The following is a 13072-nucleotide window of genomic DNA, read 5'->3' as shown; positions in this document are numbered from 1 at the left end:
CTCCCTTTTCTGAGGGAAGGGGAAGAGGAGCTCCCCCTGACCTGATTGAAGACTGCAAACTGTCAGGTCCAGAAGACTTCAGGGGTGGAGCCCTGGAGCATATAAAAGGAGCTGCGTGCCCAGCACGAGAGAGATGCAGCGGAGATAGAGAAAAGCCGGGCTTAGAAGAGCTGCTCATCAGGGTGAAGCACTAGCCCAGAAAGAGCCCCCGAATACTTCTATCAGCAGGGAACGGCAGATGGCTCCAGCAGTTAGGCTCTCGGTGTGCAGCACGGTGCACGGCATCCAGACCCTGGGAGCTACATGGGGCAGCTCCGGTTTGCAATCTCTGGTGTGCGGTCAGAGACACGGTGCGCAGGCCAGTGAATGGAGCAGGATCTTTGGAGCCCCTAGGGTGGCTCAGGTCCACAACCTCCAGCGTGAGACTGGGAGCTCGGTGCAGGAGGCGCTGCACAGAGGGTGAGAGACCCTGGGAGCCGCTCAAGATGGCTTGGGACAGCAGCTCAGTGCAGACAACGCTGCCCAGAGGGTCCAGGAGCAGACCAAGCCCTGGTGCTATACAAGACTGTCTGGGCCTCCAACCCCTAGCACAAGGCAAAGCGCTCACTACATGCAGTGGTGCATGTGGCCCTAAGCCAGGCTGGTGGCAGCAGAGTCGGGCAGCAGGAAAGCCCAACAGGGAACAGAGCTCAACCTGGAAAATGGAAGGCAACCCTCTGGGACTGTGGAGTAGTAAATTACCCTGAAGAGAGGGTCCCAACAGGGGAGGGACCCCCCCAGGGTTGCAGAGAGGCACCATGTGGGCCGCTCCTGGGTAACAGTGGGTAGCTTAGGTGTCTTTGGGGTCTCCCTCTCCTTTTCTTTCCCCACACCTCTTTTCCTGTAGTGGTACCTTGGGATTGGGGCCCCTGCCCTGGAGGGCACCCAGGTAGTTTAAGTATTACTGGTTATATTTGTAGACTGTACCTTATGGTTTATGTGAATAAGTTGAAGCAATAGTTTGTATATTAATAGAGTTATAAGGTTGCCCAATCAATATCCTTTGTTCTGGGTTGTTCTATTGTTCATCTGTATTTTTAAATAATAATTGGTTGTGTGTATGTGTGTGTATATGTGTGTGCGTGCATGCGTGTGTGTGTGTATGGTATAGGGTTTATCGTTTTGTGAATTGTTTTGTAAATTGGTACATATATAATTTATGTCCTTGCTCTTTAATGGTTTTGTTGTAATAATAAATTTGTATATAGTTAAGTAATTGACTGACTAGGGCTGACTCTATAGGGAATGGAGGTGGCCGCTGGGCTGTTGTGTCCCTCTGCAGCACACTGCCCTGCCAATACGTCCCTTAACTGGACAGGGGAGTACAAACCTATGTACACCTAGGCTACATTTTAACAATTTTTACAGCAGCCGAACATTGGCCATTGTGGTCCCCATGCTTTATCTGTGGTACGTTAGGGTGTTATGGCTTGTGTTGTGTCAGGTTTGACTGTAGTTTTGCTTAGAGGTTAAACAATGGATTTGTATTAGATGGTTTGGATCCTGCCTCTGGCAGGGGTTGAACTAAATAACCCCTCCAGGTCGCTTCCAGACCTGCTGCTCTATAATTCTACAACTATTATGGTACACAGATGAGATACATTTTTAATGCTTGTATGCCGTTATAGAAATATAAGCTAATGCATTGCCAGCTCTGTAACAGAGGACGGGGCAGAAGCCAAAGGAGAAAATTATGGATCCATACTGTTATATAAAGATTTCCAAATTAAAACAATCCAATTGCCTTTTGAGAAGGAAAGATACAATAGCAAGTATTTGAACTCCAAGCTTATGTTACAGAGGATACTCATTTGTATGTAAATGATGGTTTCAATTTCAAGATCACTTTTATTATGCTTCATATATTTAGAAAAAGAATTGTGCCAACCATTGTGCAACTACTCTTCTGTTATTTAACATTACCTGCCTTACCTGAATCCTAAAATATCCATTCTTCTGCTGAAAAAAAAAATGTTGTCTGCCACCCTCTGGTGTAGAATAAACATACATTAATAATGAAACTGCCATCCAAAACAGAATCTACTAAAACAACTTGACTATGTACACAAGTTTTCTAATTAAAAAAAAAAATCAATCCTTATGCTGAGCAGCATGTCAGACATGTACACTGCAGGAAAAACAGCAACTATCACAATAATTCTCTTCTGTACTTTTTGAGTGTTACATGCTCTATAAGTCTCACTGTTTTGATCAAGCTTATTGAGTTGATAAATCTTAACAGCTAGCCCTACACACTTCTCCTGGGTAACTTAGAGTAGTTAGGTTCTTCTCTTGTCCTGAATCATAAAGATGGTGAAGGCCAAACTTCCCCTCATTTACACTCGTGCAATCCTGCTAACTTGTAGTATGGTGTATAAACCTTAACTCTCCTTCTTTGCATCCTTGCACTCTGTTGAACTAACTCCAGGATTATAGACTATTCACTAAAAATAACATCTTCTAGAATTTTCCAAACATGCCAACATAATTGCAAGTGAAAGAAAACAGGTCAATGTGATTTGAACTCCCCCAAACCATGGCCCAAATTCCTCAGGAGAGGTTGCCAAGAAAATTCAGATGTAAGGCAAAGTGACTAACATAGATTTGAAACGCTTATACAGTAATATGCTATAGTCAGTGATGAGATGATACAATAATTTCTATTGACACAGATATTAATCCATATATTATTTTTCTGGAGTATTGGCAGATTATTTGAACAGTGTCTTTAAACTAACTCCAAGAGTAAACTGGAACTCAAAGACACAAGGGTAAGCAGGACAAAGACAAATAAAATTCAAAATATTTTAACTGTTCACATTTAAGCTTGACATAAAATGAAATAATGATCATTCAGAGGAATGAGTTTGGGATCACTGGGGACAGCCCTTTGGGAACATCTTTCCACATGCCATGACACACAAATATAGATTTAGGCATATGCAAGAACTGAATGAAACCATTTCTAATACAGTGATTAGTACTGATCATCTCAGATGAAAAATTATACTTAAAATCTGCCAGGGCTGTCCAACTTCAGAGTGGCTGGAGACCACATGTAGCACCTGTATGCAGCCCCAGGGCCCACACACCATGGAGGCTGCACACTGCAGGGTTGCCCCCCCTGGACTGCCTCCACTGCATGGGATGTAGCAGTGGCAGTGGCATGCATTCCCCACTCCCTGGCAGCAGCAGCAGAGCAACCCTTCCCGCAACTCCTCCTGTGTCTAAACCCCAGCCGCACAGGCCCACCTTAGCTCCCAGTGTGCAGACTATGGCAGCAGCAACAGAGATCCCCAAGTTCTGCCCACCATGCAGCAGTGGGAGGCAGCTACAGGCCCCTGCTCGCCTCTTGAGAGCCACATGCAGGAGTTGAGCCACCAGTTGGCCAACCCTGATCCCTTCATATATAGATGTTGGGAGTTCCTCAGGTACATGGCTGCCTGTGAACACAGGGGACCGAATTCAGTAGCCTAGGAGGCCCCTTCCAGTTCCATGTGTCTAGATATTAGTAATAAAATGGGTCCAGAAAGAAACAGCAATAATTATAGGCACGATGACTCCTGTTCTGGGGGAAATACTAGACTGCCTCATGGAGAAAGGCATCACGCACTATTGTTAGCTTGTGTACAATTTCACAATGGGAGAGAAAATAACTCAGATGCTCCTATTTACCCTCTTGAAACAGAAGAATATGGGGCCAATGCATCAAACTCAAACTGAAAGACAATAAACTGTTAACTGATAAGTAGATCTTTATTTGTAGCTATACATGCTGCTTTCAAAGAATACTGTTAAGTTCAATAGCACAAAATTATAGCTATGTATTATATAGGGGGCTAGTAACAACCCCTATTTTGCCTAATATTTTCCCTTTGTATGGGACAACCCAAGCAGTCCCTTCACATCCTTCATTCCTAAAGAAGATTCTTGCAGCACCATTTGAGGAGCTCCAATACCTCCTTTAGGCAAGAATTTTTGTAAATTATATCTTTTATTGGACCAACTGAATGGCTGGGATAGACTTAAAACGACTGACACAAGCCTTGTTCCATCTGCTACTTAGCTGTGCTGTGTCTGCTTGCCTCCCAGAGACTTAAGGGTACTATGATATCCAAAAGTTCATCTCTTTCAACCTTGCAGTTGGTCCAATTAAAGATATTACGTACAAAATGTTTGCCTCTTGCATATGTCCTGGACCATCAATGACTATAACATCACTTTAACACTCCCAATACATTAGTCATTGCAGGAGAGAGAAAGCCTTTTGGTTAGAGAATTGTCTTTGATTTGAAATTTCATGAAATGATCATCTCTGGCTGAAGTAAGCTTTTAAAATGATCACTCCCTCTTCCTTGTTTCCATTCTTTAGTAAAATGTTAGCAACATTCCACCAACTTCACATTTTAAGAAAAGGATTCAAAGTGATTTTTTAAACTGTTAAATTACTTGATATGGTGTAATTTCCCACCCCCACTTCCCACAAACACTTATTCAGGTAAAAGATATGAGGTTTTTTGTTTTGGTCACTTAAAAAAAGTCAGTCATACTAGAATAAATATCTACAATGGGGAAGTTTGGATTGGTATAACCAGTAAAACTTTCCCATTTAGACTGGGTCTTAACATGATAGACAGAAGAGAGAAAAGTAATGTGTAACCAAAGTAGTTCTGCGTCACTCTAAAAGTTAACTTATATTAAAATAGGGTGACTAGCATGCATGTGTATATTGGTAAGACAGACATTCAAGATTATGTTTTTTCCCCTCCTGTCCAGCCTACATCAGTTTACATTCTACTTAATTTACCTTCACCTCAAAAAAGCTCACTGTGCTGGAAAGAGCATTTGAACTCATTTTGGTGTCGTGACAGTTCAAAGCAGGCAGAAAAGACAAAACTTTTTTCTTTCAGTTACCAAATATAGTGAAATAATTTTAAAGAATATTAATGTACTAGCCAATTGCCCATCAAGAATGATGGGGCAGAGGGGGCTGGGATGGAGTGCCGACACCTAACACCCCACACTGCCACTGTTCTGCCTCTTGCAGGGAGCAGGGTTGGGGGCTTCTGCTCCCCCACCCTCTATCCAGTCCTCCACAGCTTTGGAATCATGGCGGCACTCCCCCACACTTGCAGCACTCTGATCGGCTGTTTCAGTCAGCCGATCAGAGCACGAATAAAGCATTATGGACAGACTTAGGCTTTTATAATATTAGAGTTTATTGTCAACTCTTTCTTGCAAGCTTTTCTTTCAGAAGGCAACAAGAAAACAGCCCCTACTTATACACCATGCTAAGAATCTCTCCTTCCAATACTATGTAATATACCTTAGCCAGCACACTAGTTCGAAAAATAAGAGATATGAATAGGCCCTTGTCAACCCCCAAAAATAAAAAAGAGAAGTGGAGATGGTGGCCTCCACTAAATATACTTTAATACACAGCCTTGGGACTGAAAAATGGCCATGTACTTGATGTAAGCAATGCTCATTAAGAACTCGACCTTACTTCTAATAGTAGCCCTGTAAGTGCAGGGAGATAAGTACCCTGGGAACTGACTAGCATCTATCATTTACTAGGCTTCTAACAGCAGCTATTTTCATGGTTATTTCCCCTTCAGTGTTTCTAGCACCAATTTATTGTGCAGCTATATTTACAAAGCAGACAGCAGAGCTGAAACATGCTAAGTAGTTATATTTATTACAATGTAAAATAGGCAAAAATACTTGAACTGGCACTGTATTATGCTGTTAACCAAATTATACTTTTGCTTGGTATGCATGTAAGTGGACTACATGACATTAACTTTTGCTAACAGAAACATTTTAACTCAAGTTATGCAACAAATCAGGAGCAGCAATATTTATTCTACATGGGTAACAGTGTTGTAGCGACATACTTGCTTTATCCTTTTATCACCCAAACAGACTTTGTCCACACACGGGTTCTAAGCACTTAACTCTTGAACGAAACAGACCTAAAGGGAGAGCTCAAGTTTGATCCAATGGGGGAAAAGAGGGGAAAAAAAAATCTTTTAGCGGAGAATCATTTGGCTTTTCCTAGACCTCTCCTACTCCAGCCTATGTTTTATACATGGAAGCTTGTCTGTATTCGAGCACTTTAAAGATTAAAATTTAATTTTGTTGTTAGAACATGGTGCAGTACAGAAGAGAAAAAAGTGAAGAGGCAAGTTAAGAAAACAGTAGGAGTTAAAAAAACAACCAAAGCAACACTGAGAACTCAGAAAAAAGAATATACAAAACAAGCTATTTAAAGAAATAGGCCATCAATTTCAATCCTCTGTGTTGCTGTATTGCACAGCTTTATATTACTTAAGCCATAAGGAGATAATGTTGTCTTGCACTAGATGCAGTACACAGAGTTGCGAGTACCATCATGCCTGCGCCTTAAGGTGAAAGTATGGCTAATGAGACCTCTACAACACAGGGCAGGAAATCAGCGGAGGTTCCTGACTTTATGAAAGCCATAAAGTGAAAGAGGGGTTTGTGTGTGGAAGGAGGTGGATGAAGAGAGAGAATTTCAGTTTCTTCACTCCCCCGCCCATGCCCACGGCTTTGCAGCAATAGCCTAAGATTCAACATGTACATATATTTTATAGGAAAATATATATATCTCCATCTCTACAGAGAGATTTCAGTTGTCTGAACTGAAACACTCGAAAGATGAAAATTTAAATTTTGCAGTCGGAACAAGTTACATATATTTCCCTATAAGTGATCGCATTCATATACATAAAGGAAAACAACGGTAAGTGCAGCCAGTCCTCTTCCTGCAACTAGGGCTGCTGCAGACCCCCGCCAGCTGCAATCAGGAAATGCCCGGGACGTTTGTCTTTCACGTTAAAAAAACCGGAGGGTGAAGAAACACCAGGAGTCTGCCGTACACATGGGCATAGAGGCACCTATGTCCGTCAGTTCCACAGCAAGCGCCGTCCATCTTCAGCCTCGAGGGCCCCTCAGGCCTCTGCCGGTGTCCCCGCCGGGGTGGTTTGCGGCTCAGCGCATGGCAGGGCGGGGCCGGGCCAGGCCGGGTTGGCTCTAGGACTCGTCGGGCTTGTCGGCGGGCGGCCCGCAGGGCTGCAGCATCTTCTCCATGAGGTTGAAGCGCACGCGCGCCTTGCTTTCGTTCTCGGCGATGGCGAAGTAGTTGAGCAGGTCGAAGTGGCCCATGTAGGAGCAGTAGGAGTCACGGTGTTGGTTCACCAGCCACTCCCACTTGGTGGTGTCGGCGTGGCCCGTGCCGATGTACTTGGACTGCAGGTGCTCCAGCTGGCTGTGGATCGTGTAGCGGTCCGTCATGGTTGCAGCCTCCCCACCAGCTCAGCTCCGCGCCGCGCTCCGACTCCGCACAAAATGCCGGCTGGATGTGACGCCCCCTCGGCAAACGGTCGCTTCCGGGATCACCGAGGCCTTGCTTGCGTCTCGCGCACGCGCGCTGCTTCTCAAGTGCCGCCGTCCAGGTGCATGATGGGACCGCGCGGGGTGAGTGAAGAGTCCGCCCCCCACGTTTAGAAAGCGCATGCGTGCATCGGCTGATCTTGCTACATACTGGGAAGTGTAGTCGTAAGGTACCGCCACCCTTGCGCGGACAGAAGAGATCGAACGGGGAGGGGAGGGGAGGGGAGTGTGGATGAAAACGAGGCACCGGCTCTAACGAGCGGGAGAGCTTCGCACCAGGGGCGGGGGTGGCTTGCTCTCGCGCATGCGCAGTGCTAATGTGGGAGCGTGGATGTGCGATGAGTAGGACCTAGCTGCGCCCCCAGCCAGGGGTCTGCAAAAGCGGGAGTGGGGGGCTGTAAGCAAGCTAACAAAGAAAAAATTTCCAACTGTTTAATTGGTTTAATACAAGAGGTCACATCTACCCAAAGAACCTTGTCTGCCGACATTGGTGCCATGTAGGGGTACACATGGGTGTACATGCACACCCTGAGATTGGCGGTGCACCCCCTGAGAAAAAAGCTGCCAGTAGTGAGCAGCGGCTGCCTGCAGGCACCAACCTACCCCCACGGGCAGCATCTGTGGGCTGTTGCTAATCGCCTCTGGCCACTGCTAATACTGCTAGAGGCATCTGCGGGTGGTTGCTGACCGCCGGTTGGCACTCTCCATCCCCCTGCCTTGCCACCGACACTGCTGCGGCTGCCTGTGGGAGCTTGCCGCCACTGAAACCGCCGTTGCCTGCAGGTGGTCACCATGTCCCCCCAGCCTCTTGGGGCACGCATTGTTCATGTCTGCCAGCATCTTTAGACCAACACTACAGCCAACAACCCTGGGAGGAGCATGCTTCTCTGCAGGGAGGGCTGAGGGAGTCCACTGATTTCACGGCTCTTTGTCATCTTCCTGATTCCTGCCAATCTCTTTCTACGCCACAGGTATGAACCACCCTCTAAACTTTTAATAGCCTCCAGGTTTCAACGTTCAAACTATGGTTTCTTTTGCAGCATGGTTGCCTGTTAGCCCCTCCTGGGAGTGTCTCTCTTCTGCTTCACAGCCCTGCAGACTCTTTTAATCTTAGCTGAAAATCTTCACTCCATCGTGGTCCTGTCACCTCGGGGTAGAAGTGACTGATAGTGCAGCTTTGGAGGCACCATCAAGACACGTAAAAAGACTAGATTTTGTTTTTTGGATCTGAAAAAGAGATATACAGTGAACTCTAATGACTGCAGGCCCAATCCTTTGACTGTTTTTGCTTAGTTGGTTGTGTTTTTTTTTAAACCTGGTATATAGTCTAGCAAATCAGTGCACATTCCAATTTCTCAAGCTGAAAAATATAGTCCTCACCCCCTAGCATGTTAGTAAAGCTTTTAGTTTCTCTTTAACTGGAGAAAAATGTGTGTTGTGTTATATATGTGTGATGATGTGCCACTGTAGCTTTCCCCCCCACTTCTCAAAATCTTAGATCTGCCCAGGTACATGTCACCCTTTGTCCTGCCCTTGATGGTGCAGGAGAAAGAGCAATATGATCTCTGTGCTTTTCCTGGGTCAGGGGTCTGCCTGAGCAGGGGAAGTGCTACAGAGGTAATAGACGTTTGCCACAATAAAGCAGCAGATTCAATTACTAGCTTTTGGTGCGCTACCAATTTTCCTTTCATATGACACAGTGAAGGGTATCAATGTCTATTTGCTCAGCATTTGTGCTGCCGTAAAACACATCATGGAAGCATAAATGAGACGTCTGGGGACATCCGTTTCCACCCTTTGAGCGGGGTCTCTTATTGAACCTACCATGTAGTTGGGATAGAGTTAGATCAGCTTTTGAATGCAAAGAGATGCAGAAAGTGTAAGTTATTGCATTGGTGCTTCAGAGTTCCACTTGATGCTTTCATCTTAAAACCCAATGAGATTCCCACCAGGTTGCTGTGTCTATAAACCAAGAAAATTAGGTGGCTACTAGCTTTAAAAAAAAACCCACAGAGGTCAAATTGCCTCAGTTTAAGGTGCGTGTGTGGGGGGGGGGCAATCTTTTTGGGCGGCATGGTGCAAGGTAAGCCCTGTATGTTCCCTGAGCACTACTCTGATCCCCTTCCTGTGGCTGATCTGTTGTTCTGCTTTCCGCTCCCTACCTTGTTTTTTCGTCCTGGTCTGTTGTTCTGCTTCTTGCTCCCTTTCCTGTCTGTTCTTGTGTTCCTTGATCCCTTCATGATCTGCCATATGCCACGCACAGGCTGCCTGTGCCACTTATGGCACATGTGCTGCAGATTGGACATCCCTGACAACAACATTTTAATTGAAAAACAAGGATTTGTAACAAGGATTTGAACAACAAGGAATACATAGCATTCTTTTCCCAATTGCATATCATACTACCAGTTTGACTTAGTAGGGAACTCTTCAGTGAGCTAAAACACAAAAAGGAAGCTTACAGGAAGTGGAAATTTAGACAAATGACTAGGGAGGAGGACAAGAGTATCACTCAGGCATGCAACCATGAAATCAGGAAGGCCAAAGTGCAATTGGAGTTGTAGCTAGCAAGGGACGTGACGGGGAACAGTAAAGGTTTGTACAAGTATGTTGGCAGCAAGAAGCAGATCAGGGAAACCGTGGGTCCCTTACTGAATGGGGGAGGTAACCTAGTGACATATGATGTGGAAAATGCTGAAGTACTCAATACCTTTTTTCAGCTCAATCTTCACAGGCAAGATCAATTCCCAGACTACAGCACCTAGCAGTACAGTTTGGGGAGGAAGTGAGCAGCTGACAGTGGTGAAAGATCAGGTTAGGAACAATTTAGAAAAGCTGGATGTATACAGGTCCCTGGGGCTGGAAGTGATGCATGCAAGGATGCTGAGGGACATGCCCAATGTGATAGCAGAGCCGCTGGCCATTATCTTTGAAAACTCTGTGGGAATTGAGACAGGTCCCGGACAACAGGTGAACATAGTGCCTATCTTTTAAGAAAGGGAAGAAGGAGGATCCAGGGAGCTACAGACCAGTCAGCCTCACCTCAGTCCCTAGAAAAATCATGGAGCAGATCCTCAAGGAATCCATTTCTAAACACTTGGAGGAGAAGAAGGTGATTAGGAACAATCATCATAGATTCACCAAAGGCAAGTCATGCCTGACTAACCTGATTGCCTTCTATGGTGAGATGATTGGCTCTGCTGATGGGAGATCAGTAGACACTATATACCTTGAATTTAGCAAGGCTTTTGATAGGTTTCCTGTGACATTCTTGCAGGCAAGCTAAGGAAGTACAGGTTGGATGAATGGACTGAAAGGTAGATAGAGAACTGGCTGGATTGTTGGGCTCAAAGGGTAGTAATCAATGGCTCAACATCTAGTTGGCAGCTGCTCTCAAGTGGAGTTCTTCAGGGGTCAGTCCTGGGGCTGGTTTTGTTCAATACCTTCATCAGTGATCTAAAAGATGGCCTGGAGTACACCCTCAGCAAGTGTGCAGGTGACACCAAGCTGGGGGGGAGTAGTAGATACATTGGAGGGTAGAACTAGGATGCAGAGAGACATAAACAAATTGGAGGATTGAACCAAAAGAAATCTCATGAGGTTCAATAAGGACAAGTGCAAAATCCTGCATTTAGGATGGAATAATCCCATGCACTGCTACAGTCAGGGGACTGACTGGCTAAGCAGCAGCTCTGCAGAAAAGGACCCAGGGTTACAGTACTCAATAAGCTGAATATGAGTCAACAGTGTATCCTTGTGAAGAAGGCTAACGGCATACTGGGCTGCATTAGTAGGAGCGTTGACAGCAGATTGAGGGAAGTGATTATTCCTGTCTATTTGACACTGGGAAGGCCATATCTGGGGTACTGTATCCAGTTTTGGGGAACCCACTACAGAAAAGAGTGGACAAACTGGAGAGAGGCAGTGAAAATGGTTAAGGGGCTAAGGAACAGGACTTAGGAAGAGCTGAGGGAACTGGGCTTATTTCATCTGGAGAAGAGAGAACTGAGAGGGGATTTAATAGCAGCCTTTAACTACCTGAAGGGTGATTTCAACGAGGATGAAGCTAGACCAGGGGTGGGTGAAATATGGCCCACAGGCCGAATCTGGCCCGGCAGGCCATTCTAGCTGGCCTGTGGGGCCCTTCTAAAATTTACCTGCCAGTAGCTGCCTGGCTGAAAGCCAATGAGGTGCCTGCGGCAGGAGGAGCCAGCTGCAGTAGCAAGCAGCTGGGGCTCTGGTTGCTACATGACCAATCCAACCCCAACCTGACCTGCCCAGCACTGCCCCCTAATCCCCCAGAAGCTGGAGACCTAGCAGAGGTTTCTGTCCTGGCACCCCTGAGGTTCCTCAGCCTTCCCTTCGTCCAAGAGTGGAAATTCATATAAGAACAGGCTAGGTGGAGGGGGTGCTGGCAGTTGCCGCACTCCGTGGGGCTTGCAAGACTCTGGCTCCATGCCTCTGTGTCGCTCCCTGCCAGGAGCACCATGTGGAGTCATGGAGCTGGCCCAGCCTGATGGCGCAGGACTTCTCATGGCTCCTGGCACTCTAGTGCGCCACGGAGCTGGGCTGGCTCCGTACCTCGCTGTGTGGGTCCCAGCCATGGATGGGAACCGCATGCTGCCAGGCTGGGCCGGGCTGGTTCTGTGCCACGCTGTGTGGATCCTGGCCATGCAGGCAGCTGGCAGGAGCACAGAGCTTGAGTGGGCAGGGTGTGAGTGTGGAGGGTGGGAGGCTGTGGGGACTCCCCCACACATACTCCCCCCCATGGCGCACAGCTTCTGCCACCACCAGCAGCAGGCAGGGGCCCTCGGGGCATTTGTGGCACTGCTGCCTGGTGGCGCATGGCTCCGGCCAGTGCTGCACATGGCGATAAGGAGCACAGCTAGGCCAGCCCACCTATATTATACAGGGCTCCCCATGGTAGATGTGCAGCTCCCACACTCGTGTACCACTGGGAGAATTCCCGGCTGCCTTCCAAGCTACGTGCAGCTGCCAGGGCTCTGCCAGAAGTGGTGGGGAGCTCTGTCACCTGCTTCCATGGTGGCAGCTGGCGCCATCATGCCAGGAGTTGCATGTGTGCTTTGTGGAATCTCATGCAGTAGAGGCGGGCCGGCCTAGCTGTGCTTCTTGCTGTCACGTGCAGTGCTGGCTGTAGTCGCTCACTGATGGGCGGCAGAGCCTGCATGGGCCACGAGCACCCCTTGCGCCTGTCACCTGCTGCTGCTGCTGGTGGTGGGGGCTGTGTGCCATGAGGAGGAATGTGCGTGGGGTCCCCGCAAACCCCAGATACCCATACCCTGCCCCCATAACCCCCCAACATATCCTATACCCCTTACAAACCACATACATCCCCCCACAGCCCACCATACGCACACCCGCACCCCCAACCACACCCCATACATTCTCCCCACACCCAAAATACAAGAGCAAGACTTTATTTTTGACCTATTATGCAGTCACTTCTATATACACTATGCAAACACAAATCATGACAACAATATTTTTTGTAATAAAATTAAAATATGTTATAGTAGATGTTTGACTTTTAGTGTATGATTTGGGTTTTTTCTGGTTTAGATAGCAATCCCCTGCCCCCCCTGCCCCCCCAAAAAAT

General features: G+C 46.8%; 1 protein-coding gene and 1 long non-coding RNA gene across 2 annotated transcripts in view; one reads left to right on the top strand and one right to left on the bottom strand.

The window, feature by feature from the left end:
- Nucleotides 1-5860: 5860 nt before the first annotated feature.
- SF3B5 (splicing factor 3b subunit 5) lies at nucleotides 5861-7582 on the bottom strand. The gene has a single exon (XM_019527579.1). It carries the CDS (start codon nucleotides 7354-7356, stop codon nucleotides 7096-7098), a length of 261 nt encoding a protein of 86 aa, XP_019383124.1. The 5' UTR covers nucleotides 7357-7582; the 3' UTR covers nucleotides 5861-7095.
- Nucleotides 7583-8255: 673 nt separating this feature from the next.
- Nucleotides 8256-13072, top strand: part of LOC109304614 — a 20944-nt gene continuing 16127 nt past the window's right edge. Inside the window, exon 1 of the long non-coding RNA XR_002099435.1 lies at nucleotides 8256-8426. This is a non-coding gene — a long non-coding RNA (uncharacterized LOC109304614). The remainder of the gene's footprint in view (nucleotides 8427-13072) is intronic.

Source organism: Gavialis gangeticus, unplaced genomic scaffold (assembly GCF_001723915.1).
Source record: "Gavialis gangeticus isolate Ggan-Ray unplaced genomic scaffold, GavGan_comp1, whole genome shotgun sequence".
NCBI lineage: Eukaryota > Metazoa > Chordata > Crocodylia > Gavialidae > Gavialis > Gavialis gangeticus.
This window is presented reverse-complemented; position numbering and strand designations above follow the sequence as displayed.